The sequence below is a fragment of the Columba livia genome, chromosome 2 (genome assembly GCF_036013475.1).
Source record: "Columba livia isolate bColLiv1 breed racing homer chromosome 2, bColLiv1.pat.W.v2, whole genome shotgun sequence".
NCBI lineage: Eukaryota > Metazoa > Chordata > Aves > Columbiformes > Columbidae > Columba > Columba livia.
Window position 1 is genome coordinate 127071415 of NC_088603.1, and position 25405 is coordinate 127096819.

At 37.2% G+C, this 25405-nt stretch overlaps 1 protein-coding gene across 7 annotated transcripts in view; it reads left to right on the plus strand.

Moving 5' to 3' along the window:
• Nucleotides 1-25405, plus strand: part of C2H8orf34 (chromosome 2 C8orf34 homolog) — a 156254-nt gene that overhangs the window by 59830 nt on the left and 71019 nt on the right. For all 7 annotated transcript variants that reach the window (XM_065053733.1, XM_065053730.1, XM_065053732.1 and 4 more), the window contains 2 exons: nucleotides 1335-1504; nucleotides 5982-6148. In XM_065053733.1, the coding sequence (XP_064909805.1) occupies nucleotides 1335-1504; nucleotides 5982-6148 (337 nt within the window). The remainder of the gene's footprint in view (nucleotides 1-1334; nucleotides 1505-5981; nucleotides 6149-25405) is intronic.

Consider the following 25405-nt stretch of genomic DNA (forward strand, 5'->3'; position numbering starts at 1 on the left):
AGTTCTGCTGAGCAAAATTACAGTATCTAGCCAAAGCGGGGTAAATATATTAATATGAAAAATGTGCAGGCTTGTTTTGCTTTGCTTCATTTCAGGAGAGGCCTCTACTTCAAATCGTGCTTTTACTATGTCTGTGTCAATTAGGAAGAGAATTTAAAAATGGTTTGTTTTTAGGAAGAAGAGAAAATATGGTTGCTAGACTACGTAATCACTGTGCTATACTTTTTCCAGATGCTCTTTGTTTGGAAAGGATTGATTTATGGCAGGAATATTTATTGAGACACTGAGTTAGGTAACAGCCAAGGATTTGTTTTCTAAAATTTTCTCTTATTAGAGGATAGGAATAGAGTGTATCTCTCCTAACTAGGAACACTATATTTGAAGCGTCTTTGCTAGCCTAGAAAAGAGTATAATTAAACCAAAATAAATATCCCTATCCCATAGTTTCATATCTGTTTGGTTTTTTTTTGCATACATACGTGGCTTTTAGATTGGCTGCACTGTTGTACATGATCCTTTATCTACAACTGTTCTAGTAACATTGAGAACAGAGGTACTCAGAACTTCAGAACAGCTTTTTCGTACAGTTTTTAAGGACAATTTGTTTTCTTAATCTAAATTCGTAATAAAATGATGCAAATAATGGCTATAGTTCTGAATATTCCAGTTGCATTTTGCTGCCTTCTTGTAATCCTCTCCACCTATCTTTTTTCCAGCAAGTGATTAAAAAGATGAGTACTAGTTTCAGAAATGCATTTCATTAAAATGTCAATATAATTTTCAGAATTGAAAGATATATTAAGTAAATCCCAGCAGAGTTATTTTTAAAATGCCAAATGCAGATGTTTGTATTAGTTTTACATTAATTCATAATGCAAATAAGAGTGATGCTATTAATCTACAACAGTCTCTTGGTTGGAGTGTTCATTATACAAGTGACCTCATCAGTTGCTTAACAGAACTGACATAGTGCTGGTTTTAAGAGTTGTGCATTTATAAACAAAAAATATAATTTTTCAATATAATACCCCAGGTTTCTAGTGTTGCTATTAAAAAGTAAGAAATAGGAGAGATTTGAGGCATTTGGGTGGGCAAATCTGTCTTGGAATTTCGTTAATGGGAATCTTTTCATTAGCCCGTGATTTCTGGGTGTTTTGTAGCCCTCTGAACTGGTTTTATAGTTTTTTAATGAATAGTTTTATTTTCTATTTCTTATTATTTATATGTGTGGTTCTGAACAAGCAATACAGTGTTTATAAATTTTTCTTTTTTTCTTTTTTTTTTTTTTGGTGTTTTTTTCTTTTTTTTTTTGTTTTTTGGTTATTTCTCTTCAGGAGTCAACAGGCTTTAACACTCCACTTCTCAGACCTCGTGTAATTGGAGAGTGGATTGGCCGTGAAGAGAATGATGCAGACCCGCTGGCTGCTGAGATGCTGCAGCCACCAATACCAAGAAATAAAAATGAGCAATGGGACAGCGAAGATAGCAGCAGTCCTGGAGGAAGGTGGGATTTTGGTTTGGCCTAGAAATTTTGTAATTTGTGAAGCAGAACTGTCTTTGTAGCATCCCATTTATGAGAACAGAGTACAGGGCTTTAAAATTCTTATGCCATAGTGTAGCAGCATGCAGAATAAATGGGAGACATTGATATTCGACTCTTTTCTCATGCTTTTACGTATAATTATACACATTTACAATCCCAAGGTTTAATTCCCATGTATAAAGCTAAGTTTATGTTGACATGATTGGGGTCCATGGTGTAATAATTTTGTGATATACGGCTTTTTTCAGATACTTCAAACCCTTCTGTCTTTTAGCAGTTGGTAGTAGCTCTGTTAATCTTCTTGGCACTTCAGTGATAAATCTGATTTTTCTCATTTAGTGGAAAGATAGACAAGGGAAACAGTATCTCTGTTAATTTAAACAGGACTTCCTGAATTAATCTTCAGTTCTTATACTTAGCATTTTGGTGTTAATAACAATTATTTCTCAAAGGGAAAAATAGTATTCTCTGCAGTAAATAACTTCAGACTATTTATTCTGCTTGAGTGAGGACGAAGGAGTATGTTTGTTGATGTGCTTCAACTACATGGAAGATGATATTTTTACAGGGAGTCCATTTTCCATGATTTGAAGATACCTGTTTATCACAGAAAGTGAAGTATTCACAGCCTTCCTTTAAAAGGAATTTGTGCTCGTGCACTGGCTTAAACACCTATGGTTCTGTCTTAGTCCTGTAGCTTTTCTCTTTGATTATAGCCAGTATTCTGACTGCAGCAGACACCTTTTTCCTTTTTTCTTTTTTTTTTTAAGAAGGCAGAAGCCCTCTGCTTTCCCATTGGAAAGGTCTAAGGTATTTCTTCACAATGTCCTTCATGTGCCTTCTACACTGGAATTCATCTCTCTGTGACAAGGACACTTGTCTGTCCGTTGTTGTACTCTCACAGACTGCATTCATTAAATTTCCTCACATGTCGGGAATGTTTGTTATCCATGAGTACTTCTTTTTTCTTTTAATTAGATTATTGTGGGGGAAGCTTCAAGTACTAGTATTTCAAAGCAGCAGCAGCACGTAGCAAAGATCCCTCAGCCAGATGATGGAAGGGAACCAACAGAGCTCGGATGCTGGGTCTCTCCAGTGCCATTCCTGGGAAAGTGACGGAGTCAGCAACTGACAATGCAGCATGATTGGAAGGGCCTGGGTTTCTTTTTCCTTATTCAGCAGTCCCATAAAGACACCGAGTAAAGAGCTGTTCCACGTTGCAGACCAAACTGAGCATATTATATCCCTTTTCTCAATAGGAAGGAACAGAAATAAGCGTCTCTGTCTAATCTCGAGAAGGGAGCAAAGAGGTTTAATTCTGAGTAACAAAGATGATTCAAAGCAGCATATTTTTCACTTTGTAGAGGATAGTACGAGATGTGAGAAACCTCACAGCTAATGCTATAATTAAAAATGTGATTAATGGCTTTCATAATAGTATTTGAGAAGTCTTGCTGGGTATCATGACAGAGTCATGTTGCCTGGCATATAAAATAAGGAGAATATGGGGTACTCAATACCAGGAAAGAGTCATGGCACACTGATATCTCTAGTTTCTAGGTGCAGTAAGTGCTGAAAACCTGTTGAAAAGTATGTATCATTAAGTGGGAATACTGATTTTCAGTGGAAATGGGTAACTACTAAATTACATACAGCATATGGATTTACATTTGGATGACTGACTTTGTCTGAGATAATTCTTTGCTTCATTAGCATTTCTTTGGCTTTTGTAATGCATTTATTAAAAGCATATTTGCTGTCTTGCAAAATAATAATAAAATTGCAGAACTTCAAGATAACGGTGATACTAAAATTGATGCCACATATATCTACGCAAGTTTAAAAGGCCTGTATTGATCAAATTTAGTCTGAATGTTTAATAATAGTTCATTAATAACAGGCACTTTCTTCAAGGTCTGATTCAGTGTTACTGGGAATTAAAGTACTATGAGCAGAATTTGGAATTGACTGTACACCAAATGCAAGAGACAAGTAATATATAATAATAATAATGTAGTTTTAATGCATCGTATACCTAGTACATACAGAAATAGTGGGAGTAGTATGGGTTCTATGGAATTTAAATGAAACTTGCAAGAGGGTGAAGCTGTTATCAGTTGTAAAGGATTTGGGGCTACCTCATCTGTCTTTTGTTCATCTACTTCATAGTTAATGTAGTCTAAAATAATTCAGTTACATTTTTACCTGGCAACTGTAAGAGTGAGCAATTTGAAATTCACATTAAATATTTCCAATTATATCTTGTTAAATTGGATTTAGCAACACTTTTATTAAAAAGTGATAGTTTATTGAACACTAATTATCAGGATTTATGTGATAAGCCAGTAAACCCTCACAACTAATACTAATCTTCAGTTACAGCGTAAGAACATGGAAGTGAAAACTTTAATCTTCACATTATTTCCAGGTAAAATGTTTTCTTTTACCTGTCACTAAAGGTAAGGAAATGCTATATAAATTAAATACTATATAAATATCCAGAGGATTAGGCATTGATCACTGGTAGACTAATTGCTGTCAGTGTCATGCGACTTCCTCTCTCTCTCTGCATTGTTCTCACAGACCACAGCGTACAAGTTATTTTGTGTTTGGTGGAAGGGGAAGCCCTGGGTCCTTATGCATTCATAGCGTTCTATAGGGGACTGAGTAGGCTGCAGAGAACAGCATATTCCCGTGGACCACTGGTCTGTTGATAACATGCCCATTTTCAATATTGGTCTTTTCAGCATAAAGCAGATAATAGTGAGTATTATGTAGTACATGATATTTTGGAATCTGTGAGTTGTCTGCTTTTTCTGTCTTTGCAACCATGAACCTTGCTTTTTGCTCCATTTCGTAGTGGACAGGAAGAAGAACCTGCTATTTCCTCTTGTGATGATGAGCAACGGAAGCACACATGTTGTATATCTGAAACGCAGGCCCAGTTGCTTAAAGATGGGAGAATTAATTTTGAGCAACTGAAAGGGGAGGTTTCACTACTACTTTGACAGGGAAAGATAGTGCAGCCAGTCTGAGGCAGCTGTATGAATGGTGTCTTGTCAAACTGATGAAAGGCCACCTTTCTGCCCTTAATGTTCTGGATTACTACAGAGGAAAGAGTGCATTTGTCACTGGTTTTGTACTGCTCTCTGTTGCTGCTGTAAGGGAGGAAGGCAAGGTATTAATAGCTGATAACAGACTGTATAAAAGTGTTGATGGCAGTCCTGCTGGTACTGTGCTCATCTTTCAGAATTTTGAACACAGCGAAAATAGGATTAAACTCATTTCCAAGTCATTGTTAGTAGTTTTTTACATGAAAAATCTCCTGAAGAAATGCTGAGAAGAAGCAAGGCTCTTGGGAAACTTCCTCAAGGGATAATTTATGTACACAGTGGAGAATTTTAGTGATTTTTAATATGATGCTCTTATTTCCTAGAGCCCAAAACAAACCAGAGCTTGTAGAGGCCCCATCCATAACCTGATGTCTTAAACTCCCAACCCATTCTTCATCTCCAGGTTCTACTTTGTCTTTGTAGTGGGAAATGAACTATCATTGATTATACTAAATTGCATAAATTTGCAACAGATCTGCCTTCCTGCAACAGAATGTAAGACATTCTGAGGTGTTGCTGATACTCTTATGTTGGGAACCAAAGTTCTGTCCTGTTGTCTTTATTGTATAGTAAGGAATCTTTATTCATATTGTAAGGAATCAGAAATTGCTAACTGAAGCAAGTCCTGCCTTAGACCCTTCTGGTGACTTCTGTGCAGTTCCAGTTATCTGTTAGTTAGGTCAGGGACACAAGTCAACAAACAATGAGAATTGCTGTATCTATATAGTCCCTAATCCTAATACTTAATCCTAATCTTCTCCCAAGTAGCAAGTGATAGCAAGTGATACAGGAAGGGTTGTCAGGCATTGGAACAGGCTGCCCAGGGAAGTGATGGATTCACCATCCCTGAAGGTGTTTAAAAGATGTATAGATGAGGTTATGGTTGGACTTGATGATCCTGAGGGTCTCTTCCAGCCAGAGTGATTCTATGATCCGGTGGGGTCGTGGTAACATAACCACTCAAGGGAGCAGTTCTTTGTTGTCAGCTTTGTTGCTGTGTGATCAATGCCCTAGCAAAACTGATCAGTAATTGACATCCTGTTTTTCTGTATATGTAGCTTATTTAGACTTGATTAATGCCCATAAAGTCAAGGGGAAACTTCTCATCCTCATTCAAGCAAAACTTTAGATAGGAACTGGAAACACAAACTGCCTTAAAACATCCAATGATCAGGGAATGAGTGATAACCAGCTGTTTTTTGAGTGATCTGATGGTGTTAGCCTTCAGATCTAGAGGACATCGTGGGCTAGAGTAATTTGACAAATGTGTGAAATATTTCATAGAGAGTATCAGTAAGAGAAAGTTGTGCTTTCCTCCCTCACAGCTTAAAAATGGAGCCAAAGACGAAAGGCCTAAAACAACAACAGCAGCAACATAAGAAACTGCTGGCTGCCATGCTTTCTCAGGATTCCTTTGATTCTGCTCAAAGCACAGCTCCCTCTGTAACCGAAGAAGATATTGACAATGAAGATGATGCAATGGAACTGCTGGGTAACTGAAAAAATTATGTGTATTTTCTTATACTTTTAAAATTGTAGATTAATCTGAAAAGTGTAGTATCTGATCAAACACAGGTTAGTTTGAAACTGCTCCCTATGTTTGGAGCTAAAGTATCCAGCAGCTGTGTGGAGGTTCATAGAATTTTCAGCTTACAAGTTTAAGGAGTGAACGTAATGAAGACTGTGTATGTGTATGAATAAGCTGCCAGCTGCATCAAAATCTCATGAAATATCAAACGCTTCAGGTGTTTAAAGTAGGTAATTTGATTTCCTATGTGAATCACTTGCAGGTTCTACTTTGAGAATGTATTTATGTACAAGGAGTAAGAATTGGCTACACTGGCTTTCATCTGGTTCTTCTTTTTCTTAGCTATATCACACTTCTTACTTTGGTGGGTTTTATTTGAGACATAATAGCTACAAATAGCTTATGCAACGTGAATTTGTAACCTCTCCAGATGATTTGATTGTAATTTTCCTGTGGACTTGATTGTATGTTAAATTTCACTCCAGAAGGCTTTGTGCTCACTCCTTCCTCCTTTTCCTACAATTACTAGGTGTGAAAGGAGGGAAGTGATTGAAGCAAGTTAATTAACAGTCTCTTTTTTGCCATTTTAAAAATCTTCATTTTGAAATGCTTGAAATGTAGTCATAGATTTCAATTTTTTCCCCTAGTTGTTGCTATGTAGAACTTTATGTGGGATCAAAGCATGGGAAATATGGACTCTCAGGATTGCTCAGCATTCTTACATTTATGAGTTCTGTCACAAGCTATTTATTTCAGATTGGACCTTAGTCTAAAAATCAGAAAAACATGGTGTTCTACTCTGTTATATTTATGTTGCTTCCTTACTACAGTCTCCATAGAATTGTTGAGGTTGTAGGGGGCAGCTGGAGGTATCTAGCCCAGCCCCTTGCTCAAAACAACCAGCTAGAGCAGGTTGCTCCTAACATTGTTCAGTTGCGTTTTGACTCTCTCCAAAGATGGAAACTCTGCAACGTCTCTGGGCAACATGTTCCAGTGCTTGGACACGCTCATGGTAAAAAAGGTTTTTTGTTCTGCTTAAGTAATTGTGAATTAATACACAATTTATTTTTAAGCTTGATGCATACATTTGTTTTTACAAGAAAGAAGAGATAATGTGCTGGGTCACTCAGGTGTCCCAGTGTATCAATTAGTTCTTCGTGTTTGAAGGAAGTCACAGTGTTTGTGACTGTGGGCTTGCAGTCTTCATGGAATGAGGTGGCATTTCCAGAACGAATCCATGGATTCCAGTGAAGGGCATAATTAGTCTGTAGCTGTGTTACCACCTCGTTTCCTCCTGCAATTTACAGATCTTTACAACTTGATCAATGTGACATAAAAAGAAAGTTGAATGAGTGGCTTGTGCTGGCATAAACCACAGGAGTCCTCTGGGATTCTGTGGCATCTGGAAGGTGCAATAGGTAAGTGAGTGTGTGTGTGTGTGATGTTATTGGCCTCATTATGTATCACATACAGAATAGAGTTGTTTGTTAACTTCCGTGGAGATAGTGAGGAACAGATATCCAGCAGATGTGTAGGTCTTTCCTTCCAGACACTTGAATCTCCGAAAGTATCTGGAACCGGGAAGGCAGTTTTGATTTTCTAGTGTCTTGATCTTCGGGCAGAACTGTGTACAGTTCAGTATACAAACAAGTGTTTTGTTTGTTTGCTTGGTTGGTGGTTGGTTTTTTTTTTTAATAAGGACTTGATAGTAAGAATTCATTCTGGTTTCTATTGTACATTTCATTGAAACTGGCGAAGTTTATACAAAATCAACTTAAAACTCAGAAAGTTTACAAACAGGATGTCTGGTTCGGGTAGATGATATATAGTTTTTTTCCAAAGTTCTGAAGCATAATCACGGCATATTTGATGGGTGTCCATGGTTATAGTGATTATAATATAGCCATATTATAATAAGTACCACTGATAGAAAGTTCAATATGCACATCTTGGTATTGAAATTGCTGTTCTTCTAAAAGGCTGGTTTTTATTTTAATACTCATTTTGCAGTTTGCTGACAGTATATGTTTTATATTTGATGTAATGGTTAAATTACACCCTGCAGAACAGTTCAAAATTTGAGAATATGATTAAGTGTTACACAGGAAGGGTGTTTTATTTTCTTTTGAAGGTAACATAAATAACTTTGGTTTCTGTCAACAAACATAGCTATGTTTCATTGCTGTATTTTCCAGATCAGTAATTGTATGATACTGGGATTGAATTTTTTTACTATGTACTGCATTCATCCATTAACTGTTTTGATGCGTTTTACACTGCTTATATACAGTACAACTAATTTCAAATCATGGCTTTCTGCCATCACTGAATTGCAGGGCACTGTTGCATATAGCTATTTGACTTGTTCGCTTTAGAGTTCAGTAGTGGTTGCTTATTCAGCCCTTTCTTAAAAAATTGCAAACCCTCATGCTCTTAAGTCCGAATTCTGGGAAGATTAGTTTTGCTATTTATAGCAGATGATTTTAATATGTACCATACTTATAAAGCAGGTTTTTGCAGAACACAAATTTCTATCTTAATGTGTGTTCAAGAGAATCTTTTTCAGAATTTGGTTGATTTATCTAGGTATTAAAAGCATGAAACTGACTATTGGTATATTTTCTTTTTTTTTTTAAAAAAAAAAAATCTTCTAGTACTCACATCAGAATTGTTTAGTTAGAACGAAACATTCCAAATAGAACAAACAGTTAAGCTGTTATACTTCTGAAGAATACATTTCAAAAGAAATAAATGTGCAAAGATGAAAAAATAATATTATGGTGCTACATTCTGATTTCAGTTATCACTCTTTATTTATGACATAGATGCATAGGGATGTGAACATGCTGGTAACTCTCTAAATGTGTTCAGACATGCAGGTGGCTGAAATACATTGCTGGCAGAATAGTTCAGCTGAAAGGGTCCTACAACAATCGTCTAGTCCAACTGCCTGACCACTTCAGTGCTGACCAAAAGTTTAAACATAGTATTAAGGGCATTGTCCAAAAGTCTCTTAAACACTGTCAGGCTTGAGGCATTGACCATCGCTTCAGGAAAGCTGTGCCAGGATTTGACCACCCTCTCAGTAAAGAAATGTTTCCTCCTGTCAAGTCCAAAGCTCCCCCGAGGGATGCAGCTTTTCACCGTTCCCACGTGTCCTGCTGCTGGGCACCAGGGAGAAGAGCACAGAACCTCCTCGAAGCTGCAGAGAGCAATGAAGTCACCCCTCAGCCTCCATCTCTCCAAATGTGACAGAACTTGTATTGTCGACCACTCCTCAGAGGACATGCCTTCCAGCTCTTCACCAGCTTTGGTGCTCTCCTTAGGACATGTGCAAGTACCTTCCCATCCTCTTTAAATTGTGGGGCCCCGTTTATGGGATTGAGTTCTGGCAGGAAGGCCAGAGACAGAACAGGCTTCTTGGAAGGGAGTGACATTTTCCTTGGCGATAGGAGAAGAAACGGCCTCAGCTTTTTGTTGTAGCCAGTGAGAAAAGGGAACAAGACGGTGATAGCAGCAGTGGGCTACTTGTGCTGTTTGGAGCTTGCCACTGAACATCTGTGTAAAAGTTTAACACGTAACATATTCAGTATTTTTTCTATTTCTGCTAATATATGAAGTCAGTGAAGCAAGAGAGACACACAGGTCTGTTTATTATCATTTGTGGAATTCATTGGTTTTAGATCATCTTGTGGTCCTGTGCTAAAAGACATCAGTGAGAATCTTTTAGTTTATCTGGATTTAAGCAAAGCTCGAAGTGGGTATTCGCGAACAGGGATTTGGTATTTAAAGTCTTAAAATAATGGAATCCTGGTCTTGAATTTACTGCCAGCAATGCTACAGGTCATTGATGTTTGCATAAAATTTTTCAGCTGACAATAACTTCTAGTAAGCTTAGTAAGTTCTATAGTTTAAGAGGATGTTTTTAAGGCTAGAATAAGTTATGAATGGAATTAGTCACTTAATGCAACACTTACGTAGTTATTTCTGGTTTGATAAGCATAAAATGGGTTGAAAGTGACGTTGATTGTGCTTCATATTGCTGAAGGGAAAATGGAGAGAGAAAATCAATTATAGTTAGACATACTAGATTCTTAAGTTGAAATGAGTTAATGAGCTAATAAAAAGCTTCAAAATAATGATTCATTTTCAAGAAGTAGATGTGTACTGAATATTATGATGTACATGAGCCTAAAATATCATTTGTTTACAGTTTACACAAGGAAACAGTGTATTTTAAGCTTATACCTGAAGAACAGAGCAGGAACACCCAGTAATCCCAGTGACTGTGCAGATCAGATACCTAAATGTCTATATTACCACAGCCTTTTTGATGGCCTGATTGTCGTGGAGGGGACCTCAAAGTCAGTTTTAAGCGACAAAGCAAGTTCCAAACCAGACTTTATTCTGGCCGGAAAGTACAGCCAACGAACCGACCAAAACAGGGTTTGTACAATTAGTTAGCACTCCAATAACATAAGATAAAGGTTAGGATATCAGTTGGGGAGATTATTGGGGTGCAGCAGATGAGAATAATGAGGATCCACAGCGTGCATGCACACACTCACAAGAAACAAAGCCAAAGCCCTCTGACTCCAGGATACTACACTTGCCTGGCCAGGCAAGGACTACACTTGCCTGGTTCGGCAAGGACTTAAATTATCACTCACCCAAACGAGGAGGTGAGGCGCTTCCAAACCCAGGAAGTTTCCTTAGATGGTGTCCCAGTCTAAGGGGAGGACTCTCAGCTCGACAGACCCACAGCTCCAAGAAGATCACACGCAGGGAATCTTTGGTGGGAACCCCATATAAATAGTCTGATCAGATCTGGCTATGGACATTCCAGAAGCTTCTTGGCTTCTCTGCACCCTTCCTCTTCTCCTAACAACCCTGGCCAAACAACTCAGGGGTCTCACGAAAGAACCATTAACTGCCCCATTGAAGGAGAGGGGGATGTGCAACTGTCACACCAGTGCTCAGATTCAGGGGTAGGGAGTGCAACTACCACACTGATGTATTCTCAATCTGTATATTTGAGGATTGCATGTTGTATAATTTTGATCCTTTCTTGAAATTTTAGTGGCTGAAAATGGCCAAGGATTTTAAATAAACAAATAAACAATCATTATTTTTACAGCATGGAAGAGCTGGGATAGGAAAAATGATAGGTATTATAGGCCTTTATTTGCATCTGTGATAAGGGCAGAATAAGGACTTCAACCTCACTTGCATTCTGCATTCATAGTGATTGTCTTTAGCATCACATATTCTGCTTTGGTCTTTGCTTTGAGGCTTTTCGAATAAGGCTAAACATTCCCTAGTTTATTCTGTTATTTTTTTCCAAATAAAAGCATATTTCATTGGGAAAATATCAGATGAACTGTACTAGTGAACTGTCTCAGACAGACAACATGTTTGGTAGAAAGATAGAAAGCTCATGTTACACGTAGAAGCTAAACATTTGTTTTACTGTGTTGAATCAGGGCATAAATGAACAATCATTGCTGTGGTGTGTTACTGAAGTTAGAACAATCAGTACTAGAGCTACGGTGAACAAGGTGCAACTGATTACTGTTTCTTCCTATATGGGAATCATGGGCCTTCAGTTGAAACTGTTTGTAGACAAGTTCAAAACAAATAAAAGGGCATATGTTTTAATGTACTGCACAGTTAATCCACGGACCTTTTTGCTATTGATGTTGTGGATGCCAAAAGTTTGCATATGCTGAAAAGGAATGGAAGAAAAATACATCAAGGACAGCGAAATATGGATACTACCTCTGCTTCAGACAGTCCCTGGCCATGAATCATCTCAGGATTATGTTGGTAAATTATTGTTATGTACTTGCCCTGTTCTTGTACTCATCCCTAGGAATGGGATATTCCTAGGATGCTGGATAAATGGGTGTCCAAACTACTTTTACATCTTCAGGATGTCTTAAGATTAGTTTAGACATACTGCTGGGAAATCCTTTAGTGGCAATATGTAAGGAAATCCAATGATGGATATAATTTCTTCTGTGCCTGTGTTTTAGCGAGGCTGCTGACTCTCCAGTATTAGTAGTAATGCAGTAACCTCTGCATATACTTATTCTTTAGTTTCATACTGCAGCTCAAAATATGAATGTTAGCCTTCATAAGCTTGTCTGTGTGCTAAGATGCTGCCAGTTTGGAGGAATCTCATTCTCTTTTGGAGCATGCAGGGAAAGGAAGCACTGAAGAAAGAGTCAGTTACAGCTGTCAAGCTCGTAAGAAATAACAGGATTTTTTTCTCTTGGAGATTCAGAAGGCAGCAATGGAACTGCGTGAGCTCTGCTGAGGCTTCCTTACTACTCAGTTGTACACTTCTGAAATCACTTTGCTTGTGATGGAAGAGCCACTGATGCAGAGTTATCACTTAATTTACCACATATGAACAGATTCTGGAAGGTAGCAAATGATATTTTGATAAATCATCCTCAAGTTGTCACAGAACTTGGGAATCACAGAACTGTGTCCTAGTCTCAAAGACAGAGTCAGCTTTTAAGCAATAAGCCATGAAAAGGCGCAGTCTGCTTGAATCTCTTTTTAAAAAAACCTTGTGAAAGCTAAATATGTGTGGTTGAAATATATAGCTGTGCTCAAAATAGTGTGAGGCCCGAGCAGGTCAGAAGACTCAGTGGCACAAGAAAGAGTCACTTTTTCATACTTTGCTTTAATTGTTTCCTGTACCTTTCTCTCTCTGCGTCTCAGTAGATCAGTCACATTTGTTTCTGTATCAGGTGAAGTATTTAATGGAGTTGATCTCCAGTCTCATAGTGCTAGAATGAGGCCACGGGCTAGGATTTTATGCATGCCATCACAGTCATGAGAAACTAGGTATCTGATACATCGCTGTCCTCTCACTCCTTCACACAATCAACTGTCTTTTGATGTGGACTGTAGGGTTTGATCACTAAGTACTAGATAAAATCTGGGGACTTCATAGGGAGTAATAACACATGGTTTGCCTTGAGATGGTAGTTATTTCTCATATTGTCTGAAGTCAAGTAATGCCTTTTCTATATTTACTGTTTAGGTGATACTCGTAAGATATCTGTTTGCCCCTAAATCACTCATGAGTTCATTCTTTAATTAATTATTCCTGCTCTGCCAATTGTATGGGAAAATGACACAGAATAAAATTAAAATGTATTCCCTGAGGGCTGGTTCCCTGTCTCTCTTCCTTAAGAAAATGGACTGAATATTTTTGGTTTTTCTCTGGGCAGGAAAGAGGTTGCTTCTTGCTCATTCCAGCAGTCTGTATATTGTGATTCCAGGATTTCCCACCTCATCTACCCCAACTGCTTTTAGTTAATGGTAAGGTGATGTAAAATTTGTGTGGATACTACTCCATGATCCTCTTGGTGAGTTTCTTCATTGTTACAAGGCAATGCTTTTTGTCATTCAAATTCACTTGACCTCTGTTTGCAGGGTACTTTTTTGTCATGTGATAACGCAGCACCTGATGTTTCATCTTCCAACATTTATAGGCAGCAAATCATATGACTTTGTAATATAACTACCATCAAAACCAGTACTGAGAGCAGCATCCCAGTGCCTAAATGGAGGCTCCTAAGAAGGAGGAGCCACACTCTTTACTGAGGTACACAGCAGGAGGATGAGTGATACTGGGTATAAGTTGAAACAGGCAAGGTTCTGATTAGATATAAAGTGAAAAAAATATCAGTATGTGGATATTTAACTGCTGTAACAGGTTTTCCAGGGAGGTTGTGAAGTCATTGACCTCGGATGTTTTCAAGACTCAGTTGGATAAAACCCTGAGCAACTTGCGTGACCCTACTTTAGGCAGGAAAGTGAGCCAGAGACCTCCTGAATGATTCTCTGAATTGCTAGCACAGGGAGGGCCATAGGCCTCTGAAATGTAATTTTCTTGTACTCTACTTTTAAAACACTGAAAATGAAACCATTAGAAGCTTAATGTTGGTCTATACCTTAGTAAACTACTGTGCAAATAAATGTTTTACCAGTGTTAAATCTAGGCTTCAGAAGGAAAGTAAAATAGGTAAAGAGATAGAATGCTTTCTGTGTGATTAGAAGACATGCAGAAAAGTTTAAAATATTAGATGGTTTGGATAACCTGTATAAGGAGTATATCTGTCATGCAAACATGCATGAGTGATTGCTCTACTCCTTTATTCCTCTTATGATATATCTATATCACTTAACATAAAAAGCCAGTTTCAGATCTGGTAACAAGTGTTACAGGGGCAAGCTGAGCTTTTAACTAACCAGTAGCTGATTACAAGCTCTGTCATCCAGAAGTGAGATTCATTTCCTGACGGGTGTTGTATTAGCTCCTTAGTCCTGCCAAAATTCTGTCAAACCCCATGGTTATATCCAGAAGCGGGGCGGGACGGCGGCGGGGGGAGAAAAGCTGCAAGCTTATTCAAAATCAAAATGTTTATTTGTGCTTAGAAAGAAAAACAGATTAAAGAAGGAGAGGAGAAAAAATTTGAAGAGTTCTATCCAGATAAACACTCAGAAGAAAACATTTTTATGCCATGTTTTAAAAGCTGGTATGCCCAAGTGATTAATATTAATATTATACACATGGGAAGTTAATATAGAACAATCTACAAAAGTAACTATAGCCCATTACATTTGCTTTCTTCTGAGTCCTTAATGTGGACTGTAATGTCTGAAATTATCTAATTAAGTGTTAGGGAATGGCTTACAGTTTTTTCTTTCTCTTCAGAGCAAGTAGCTTTAAAAAGTGTTAGCAGGTTTTAAAGGTTAATAAGTATCTTAGTATCTGTGAGGACAATAACAGGAAGTTAAAACGAGGAGGTGAAGTACAGTGAGTAAGTGTTAGTAGAACTAATACATTTGACCCATTGAGCTCTGAAAACACACCTAACTGACAGTTTTTTTGGGCAATAGGCGAATGACAAGATAGTTGGAAAAGTCAGTACTGTGAGCACAAAGTTGACAGCATCCCAGACTGTGTGATAGAAATACAGGTTTAGCTAGAAGAAACAAAGACTTGTTACAGGTTAGGTGAAAGTGTAGTATCAACACCTGTGCTCCAGGTAGAACAATAGTAATGGCGAATTAAAAATAAAAACGGTGAATAGCTGATAGAGAGCATATGGATTTATTTAGGCACAACTGGCAAGTTTGGTAGAAAATGAGGTGAATTCCCCACCTGTGACAATGCGGAAGAGTTTATTTCCAGTTCCATAATGGAGTTTCCTGTGGTACACTGGAAATAACAGGCAGAATGACTTGTCTGATGCACCACTGAGAGCCCTGGCGTGTGACCTCAGTTTCTGCACACAGAGATGAATGCAGCTCCGGAGTGCACCAAGTGGTTCTTGAGTCAGGGGTAACAGCTTTTGGCATCCTGCTTCCAGGTGCTGCTCTACTTTTGCAACTCGCTCTGTGTCTCATTGGTGATGAAACGATACCTTTATCCTGCACCAAACGTTTAATACACTGAAGACATTCTAAGTGGGATACTGTGATTGTGGTTTACTCTGAAAATCCAATTATATCAGTAGGAATTATGTTCAGGTGAGAGTCCTGTCTGATAACCTTACATTCTACATGAATCTTCAATGTCAAAAGCCATGCAAAACTATTTACTGTGAATAATGCTGTGGTCAAACTCAGGCTTTGACCCTGCAAACAGCCTTACTAAAACAGCGAGACTATTTTTGTGCATTAATGCTCCTATACATTGTATGGACTATTATGTCCATTTGCCATAGGATTGGCCCCAACAGATTCAACCTGTCATTCTTGTGTTCACTCTTTCATTTGGAGTTTGTAACAGTTTTCAACTTATTTTAGAATAACCAGCCAACATAATAAATGTTATTTACTAGTTCTAATTAGTTTACAAAGAGATTGTCTTTTAAACACGCAGCTAAAATAGAGCGAAGTTAGTTACAGATTATTCTCCATAAACCTGTCTCATGCATTTTATGGTAAAAATAGATGGAAATGTGAATATTTGGGATAAACAAGACAATACTTCTCCATTTTACAGATCTAGTTCCACCATCTATTGGATAATTAGAAAATATGAATGGGGAGCAAGGGAATTAAATATGATTATTGACGAACTATTTTTTTTATGGCTGGATGAACAAATTCCTGGCTAGCGAGGCCTGCACTAGCAGAAGGAAACTGTGCCCACCAGGGGGCACTGGCGTTTTTCTGTGTGAGTTGATTAACCTAAATGTAGACTTAGATTAAATCTATTTAAAATGCGAACAAAACACTTAACGTTGGAGGAGAAAAATACCATACATACAAGAAAACGGGAAAAGTCTTTCTATTGTAAGCCAGTGGTATTTTTCTTTTCAAAGGTTATAGAAATAAAATAGGTGCTTTATTCTAGTAAGAGATGTATGCAAATTCACACTGCAGACTGCATGTGTCTGCAAGAACTGCTAAGCAATTTTTAGCTCATGTTCTGTAGCTCACTGTTGTAAACTCTAACAAAATCTTTTACTATTTTTTGTAGTGAACATGAATTTCAAACCTGGGATTGTAGATATGTGTACATGATTTAAAAGAAACATGCAGAAGAAATGAGAAATAGGTTTTTTTGTTGTTTTTTTTTTCTCCTTGGAATTACAAAGTAACATTTTCATATGAGGGAGAAAACATCTTATTCTTCTGTATAATCAAGAAATGATGTAATGTGCAGCAAAAAGTTAGGCTTTACAAACATCCATAATAGAATATATTATAGCAGCTATCTTTGAAACTAACCAGGTTTGTCCATTTTAACAAAATGTATTTCTTTTTGCCAAATTTTCCAAGTCTGGGTTGGTAATCCTGTAAGCCTGTTGCATGATTCATCTAATCATACAAATGATGAATATCTGGATTATGTCATCTTGATTAATGTAGAAGAAAACGAACTCAGAGAGAAACACTTGTCAAAACGTGGCAGAATCATATCAACCATTGTTGCTCATAAAGACTGCTGCTGTCCACTTATATTTGTAAATTATCCCAAATTTTGTAAACCTGCTGGCAAAGCAGTTATTTAAGTATTAGGGGAGGGAATAAATACATAGAGAAGTAGTGCTGATATTCAGCTAAGAATAATGAGTCTAAATTTTTGCAAGATAAACTTTGTTGTGATGCATTTGAACTTAATTGTATAGCATCTGTAATTAACTTAGCATCTAGGTAAATCTAGACTTGCCAATTATGACATTTAGATAGTACTGGAAGATTATTTACAGATATTTACGAAATGCTGACATTGTATATGGTGTAACATATGCTTAATCAAGCATATGTTAGTATGTAGTACAAAAGTACAGTTAATTGTATCAGAATAAATGAAATAATTTGTGGGACAAAGGAGATGTGAAACACAAAGTGGTCATTAAAATGGTCATCTTTGATTCATCTTTCTACTGCAAAATTTATTTAATTCATCCCTGTTTATCTACAGTGACTATTTCCTGGGTATGAAATTGATATTATTGCTATAAAATGCTTATCACAGAATAAGGTTTAAAACTAGTTTTTATGTAGAGACCAGAAAAATAAACTCTTTGAAAGAATGTACAGAAGTGCATAGAAATTTAAAAGTTGGTTCAGTGTCTTTAATTTCAGCTTTTTAGAATTTTAACCAATTTAATATTTTCTCATAAAAATAAAATGGATTTTGTTGTTAACAGAATTTGTGCTCAGTCAGTGTGTTCAAGAGACAGACTGCATTGGGGTAATGGAGCAGGTAGGGTTTATTTTTTTGTAATTTTTATTAAAAGTAGTGATGTATGTGCAACTTTTGCAATTAGCTTATGATTTTTATGTTGATCTCTAAAATCAAAGAAGTTAGTGATAGAGCTGCTGTCAAACCTCTCCTAGAGAACTTGTTATATAATTTGTTTTTTTCTAAGGTGTTGTAGGTCCAATGAGTTTAAAGGGCTTCCATCTCTTTGTCAAAGCAGATCTTTCTTTGTATATGTATTGCTTTGTCTTTTCAGACTTTACTTCACACTTCTAGTTTGTAGCTCACCTGGTCCTTTGTTAGAATCGTGCAAAAAATTGTCTTTCAAATAGTTCTAATCCTGCCACTATTTTTCTGGTGAGTTAAGGTGTGACTATTTTAGCTTCTGGATTGTTTTGTTGTTTGATTTGCTCATACAAAAGCCTATATTAAACAATGGGCTGTGTTAGTCAAGTCTCTGTTCAAGGTTAGTCAAGGTGGTGTTCAGAGAACTTGTGGTTTAAATGAAAAAAAAAATAATGCTTCCCTTTATCTTGTAAGGTAAAGGATTGTTTCTCAAATTATTTTGTTCAAAAGAAATATAGCATTGAGATATAATCACCTATTTTTCAAGGGGATCTTTCTACAAAATCTTAATAAAAGTTTTTTACCTATGAATGTGAAAGGCTCAACAGTCTATAATGTGAAAGCCAGTGCTGATAGAAATTTTTTTGTGTGAGTGATCACATCCTCATGGAAGATTAGGTGAAAGAATAAGCTAATACTATTAAAAATATGCTTTTAAATAGTATCAATTTCTACAGCACAAGCATTGCCTGTCTTACCTTCAGTGAGATTATATATACTAAGGTAAGGTGTTCATTATAAACAGGTGAAAGCTTGTGTAGAAAACACTGTCAAAACCCATCAGTAGCTTGACTTAAACTTTACTGTGGAGAATAAAGTATTTACCTGAATCTTTTGCTGCAATTCAACCGCAATTCCTTGGAGAGAAGGGTGCAGAATGGAGAACAGTGTGAATTAGTTTTTCAGGGTGCACCATATATTAACTGAAGTGAGTTAGAATGTGCAAGAAAAGAATGCAAGAGAAAAGAAAGGCATAATTATAACTTAACAGGCAAAAAGTAAAGTGCATTTGTAGGGAATTTAATTTGTGGTGACACTACACCTCAAAGAGCAGTAACTATGTGAGCTCTACCATTAGTAAGTGGGTTATCAAACATGTAACTAAAAATATGTATATAAGTAAAATGGTGGGATATTTAATCAGAAATTCAGAAATACTAGGCTTAGAGTTCTGCTGCCTGTCATTTGAACTTCTTGTGCATATGTGTCACAAGGTAATTTTTAAACACATTATTACATTTTTTCTTGTTCTTGGTGTGTGTTTCCAGCTAAGTTCATCCTTCACTTTCTCACCATTTTAGCTGCATTTTCTTTTTTCTGTGCTGACTGAGGCATGGTCTCAGTTCTGGTGCCTGGTAGAACAAAGCTGACAAGCACCCAGCAGAAAAATTGGTTTATTGTCCAGTGCTGGGTCCTTTGGGAACAAGGTATTATGTGGAGATGGAATATTCACCAGATAAGATACACCTGTCCATGTCCCCATATTGTAGACAGAATAAGATGTTAACCTTAAGAGCTTTTACTAACTGTGCATAGCTTGGACTTTTGAGACAATTAGAAGGGGGCCACATTGGCTGGGTTTTCCATGGAAGTGTCAATAAGTTTCCTGATAACAAGGAAGTTCTCATGACTTGCCACAAAATTTTGGATTCCTGCTTCAGTGTCTGAAGTCTAAGAACTCTGTAGTGAAATAGATACCTAATTCCCTCAACATGGGCAAACGAACTTTTATATGTTCTTAACTCTTAGAAATGGATCAAATGAGCTAAAATTGCAATTTTTTTATTAATATCATAAGAAACTGAAAAATAATTGTACACTGGAAATTGTTCAGCATTTAAAGCTCTATTTGTCACAAATATCTGTATTTTAAATAACTTTTTAAAGGAGATGGCTGGAGGGCTAATCTGGAGATCATTCATTTTCTGAAGTAATGTGCAGAATCAGTCTCTGTTGAGAAAATACACGTTACTTTTTCCACCTGAAGTTCAGTATATTTAGATGAATGACCTCGAGTTATCTCCATCAGAATAGTCTGTAATGCACATATATACATATATGTATATGCTTGTATATATACATATATATGTATATATATACACATATGTTAACTTTTCTGTGGCTACAAGATGTTGGTGTTCTCTATTACTCAGAAGAGAGTATTATTTATCGAGATGTTGCCTTGAAGGGGAGGATTGCGCTAAGATTTTGAATTTGAAGTCAGGAATTACAGTTTAAGAATGAATGTTGTGGCATTGTTGTCCTTGCTAATAAAAGGATGGGGCAGTCCCTGAGACAAGTAGTTACATCTTTCTTCTGTGTTTCCCTGTACCCTGGGGATCACTGAAAGTGGTAGATTATTTTTCAATGCACTTTAGTTCTGAAATTGCAACATTTGTAATTCAAATGGCTATTTAGACATGCCTTAAAGAAAAAGTGTGAGTATTAGATTGGACTGGATAGCAGATATTTTAATTATTTTTTGATTGTTGTTTTCTGCATAGGATTGAAACAGGAATTTTAAAGTTTTCTGTTTGAGAATGCCCGGTTCCTCTGCTGCAGGCCAGTGCAATTGACATACTTGTCAGTTTCCCTGCTAATAGGGGCTGTGAAATCGACAAGAATGTGGATTTCACGGAGGAGGAGCCAGGTGGGACTGGCCAGATCTGGGGCTCAGCAGCAGCCCCGATGTGTATTGAGCAATTACAGACCCGGGCCACCCATCTGAGGATTGATGATTGAGGGATTCCCAGGCTTTGGTGTTAGGAGAGGGTTAGGATGGTGCTTTGACTTTGTGCAGCATTTAAACCTGATCTTTGATTAGAGCTGGAGCTTCTTTAAATCGCAGGCTTCCAGCTGCTTGGGAGCTCCAAGGCCCTGTGCTGGGAGAGGCAGATGCTGACTGGTGCCAGGTAGGCTTTGTCAGGCTTGCAAGACAGCAACAAGCAGGTTCCAACATCACTGTCTCTGAGACTGACCTACCAAAATGATCACTGCTGCATAAAAAAGCTGGAGTAAATTTCTTCTGGATTGGGTCGAAGTATAGGAAACCTGTTATTTTTTTGAATTAAATATGTTTAAGCTTAATTACACAATACTCTTGAATATAGCTGAAAGGATTAATGTGGACATCTGAACATCAGTCATCCACTGTTAGTGTGAAGACATTTATCGCTAAAATACTTTTGGTGATGGTGGTGCAATCAGGCTGCATCAAAGCGGAAGCTTCCAGGTTTTACAAAACCATTTAATACAAGGAAAGGTTTTGCTGATGAAATTGTGAATGCAGGGCGAAACCACATTTCTTTACTTGTATATTTGCCACAGAATGAAATTTCAGCAAGTTTGTAACCCTAAGTTAGACTTGGACTTTTAGTAGCGTAGCATTACATTTATGCAGTATTGCAGGTCACCTCTATGTGAAGGTTAGTGAAGATTTTTCAGGAGCTTATAAACATGTTCAGTGTCTCATTAGGAATAAATAGGTAAATTCTGTTTGTTAACCTCCCCTGTCCCACACATTTTATCAGCATACGTCAGAACACTTCTATTCCACTCTGGTATTCCGAGAATTGTCAAGAATTATAAATATGTGTTTTCTTTATGTTACTAGCATCAGTTTTGAGACATGGAAAATTACAAGTTCATTTGGTTCATTTGTCACCTGGTATGTAATATCCTGGTCTCATTATCTCCCACTGAATATCTTTCTACAAATATCTTTAATTGAAACATTATAGAGTCCATGCTTATTTATTAACCAACATCTTGTGTAATAAAAGTAGAAAATACCCTTTTTTAAAAAAAAAAAAGTAAATGCCTATTTTAAATTAAAACAATAAAAATTTAATTTATTAGAAAACTTGCTTCAAGTGGTATGACTCACTTTAAAAATCGGTATTTAATTTTTTCTGTGAGTTCACCTATGTAGTTTAATTTTTAGTTAGCTAGTTCCTAGATCCAGTTTTGAGAAAGAAGACATCAGAGAGGTTTCCGTATAAATATTTCGCAGCTTCAGATGAGAAATGGGTCATTTGGGTATGAGCTGTAACACTGCTTCTGAGGTTAATATTGGGCTCAAACACTAAATACTTAATCCTTGCTTTCTCTTTTCTCTCAATATTTAGAAAACCAACCATTTTAGCAGGGAGGAATTTTACCCCCATTTTAAAGGTGATCGTGCATAGTGATGTCAGGTTTATTTTTCTTTCTAGAAAGCTATAAAAAGGGCTTGTTCTAGTGACTAGGCTTGAGTGCAGCTGTCTCTCCCATTTTTGTGTATGTAATTGTAATTCTATGAAGGTGTTGGCAAAATGTGAGCTAAGGAGTGCCACTAGGTATGACTTACTTGGACTTTCATAAAAAAGCCTTTGTCAAAGCCTCTCACAAATGGATACTAGGGAAATCAAATATTAACAAAGTGAGAAATAAAATGCTGTCATGGATTAGAACCTGCTCATGTGGCAAGCTAATAGTAATGAATAAATACATGATACTTTTCTATATTTAATATTTTAGCAATCTAGTAGCAGTGGAATAACTCTTAGAGAATGTTATAGTTTAATATATTTTTATTCTCTGCTGTGGGGGTAGTTAATAAGTAAGCTGATATTTACAGCATTACACAAAAATATCCAAGTTGGTCAAGACCAGAAACAAGTGTAAGAATTTTCTAAAAATTAACGACATGACAGTAGGTGAATTTTGTGTTTGACAAATGTCGGGGGGCATGTAAGAAAGAACAATTTGAACTACAGCTACAATTTTCAAACTACTAAATTAATGTGAATGGTTGTGATAGGCCAGGTACGTTTGGCCCGTGCTATTAAGTCAAAATGTAGCATTGCCTGCACTGCAAAACCTGCTTAACTTATTTCAAGGTTCTTTCGGGTGTCCCCATGTGCAGCCAGTGAGCTGTCTCTGATACAAAGACTCTTGGTTCTGGTCTCCCTGATCTCAATGGATACCGCAGAAGGGAAAGAGACTGGAAAATGTGAGAGGGAAATTACTGGAGACAGACCAAAGGTGAAAAGTTTTCTATATTCCAGTTTAGAGAAGGAATGCAAAAGCGCATGCAAAACCATCCATGAGTATAAACTGGTTCGTGTCTGGCTTCTGACAGACTTGCAGTGGGAGATTTTTGGCTGGAGTTAATGCCACCCTCAGCCATCTGCCTTGCCCTGCACCTTTAATAGATATGGGAGCCCTCAGGGCAGAGGCATCTGATCTGCTCCTAAATCAGCTTGTGGATCACCATTGTGTTCAGCAGGGTGCATTCAGGAAGCCTGTTTCTGCCCAGGAGATGTTTGTCAGAGGAGGGGAAGATGGTTTCGGTTGGTAGAAACATCAGGTGGGGTGAGTCTGCCAGAGACCTCATACATTTGATATTTCAAGGACAAAAGGTTATAAAACTGCAACTACTGAAATCTGATGTAACGGGAAACACTTGTTTTATCCAGTGTGTATTTAACTGGTGGAAATGTTCACAGTAATGTACTTGCAAAGCCATGAGCTTAGTGTGTTGTAAACCAGTAGCGATATGCTTTGTATATCATTTTTCCGCCTCCAGGTTTTCAGCCTGTGAGGGTGGTTTTATATGCACCTACATGATTATGTATGGTGTGTCCATCTGTCTTTAAGTTTTTAGTCCTAGTCACTTTTAAATCTACTGACAAATTTCAGTAAAATTTTTCAGGTCTCTAATACGTGAAATTCCTTCAAATGTCCTGAAAATTGGTATCTGGATAGAAAACAATCTCATTAGTACCATCCATGAAGCTGCAGTACGAAGTAAAGAGGTACTATGGCAGATAGATCAGTATTACAGGTCTGAATCAAACAAAGCATCTGCTGACTTGTTCAAGCAATTTGGACAAGCTGTTTGAGTTAAGGAAGGAGAGGAAAAGAAGTGATACCGTAAGAAACATGGAAGTAAACAGCTGACATTAGTGTGAAGGAATTCTTGGGATGTAACACAAATCCATAAGAATTCAAGAGTCGTTAGGTTTGCTGCTTACAAAATAACTACCTCTACTTTTGTTTATTTGTTTGTGTGTGTTTCTTTCCCTGACCAGGCAGAATTTTAATTTTATTGTTTGTTGCAAGGTGTGTGCTCCTACTGTTGAACATGATATCCAGTACAACACTGAATTTAAAATTCATTAATGTAATTTTAAATGCTGCAAACAGTAAATAACATGACAAAATCCAAACTCTGTTACCTGTTCTTACTTGAAAAATGTTGATTCAACATATATTAAAAGGCTGTTGCTTGGCCAGCCATTCTTTCTAATTGTGTTTTGCCAGTGAAAAGATTCTAAGAGTGTTCTGAAAAGCCTTGATAAAATGAAGATACTGAAAACAAAAAAAATAAATAAAAGGGCCTCTAAACAGCTGTTCAGCCCACCTATCATTTCTAGTATCGCATTTGTCTACTTTGATTGCTGTCTTAACAAATGACACGAACTTTCGTCAGGTAAAAATTATGAATACTGCAGTAAATGCTGTGACTACCATGCAAGCAAAGGACAGCTTCAAGCAGTCCAAATCAGGTACCTCCAGCAGTGCCGGCTTCTGTGACGTGTATGTAGCAATTTTGAGCGGACCGAGCAGCTCGTTAGGCATTGCTGTGATTCACAGGGTCACTGTGGCTCATGGTACCTTGAGTTTGCATGTTCAGTACTGGCTTAGACACCTCTCTGAAGTAACTGCAGTGCACCTGCTGGCATCAGATGTAGCGCTGCCAGCTTCTCTCCCTTCGGTTAATGACCCAGCACTCAGGAAGACATAGTTCTTTGTATGAGAATGCACTGGCAGTAAGTATTATTTGATGTAGGACATTTTGACTGCAAGAGAAGTGGTGGAGTGGGAGTCTACGGAGACTGAAAAGAATTCAGGATATGAGAAATTCGGAAACAGGAGAATTAATAAGAGAAATCAGGGAATCGTGGGTAATCATTAGTTTATACCATCACACAGTAAGAGTTCTGGAAAATAAATAAAAGCAAATACAGTAAGAATATGTCCAAATATCAAATCTGAAAAAAAAACCAAAACCCTAAAATGTGCCTCTGGGCAAAGGTGAGACAACAAAGATGGGACAATGAAGAGGAAAGATGCTAGATTTAAATATAAGGATCCAAATTATCTTTGATATTAAATAATTTGAAGTCTATGGAGTTGGAAGCTGCTGTATGTAATTCTGTATTTTGAGTCCTTATGACAATTATCATTGTAGTGGGGTTTTATTTGTTGTTTTTTTTTTTTTTCTTCTCTGTCCTCCCCCACCCCCCCTAGAAGAAATTAGTATAAAGGAGTATTGATTTAAGCTTAATATCTATTTTTAGCAAATT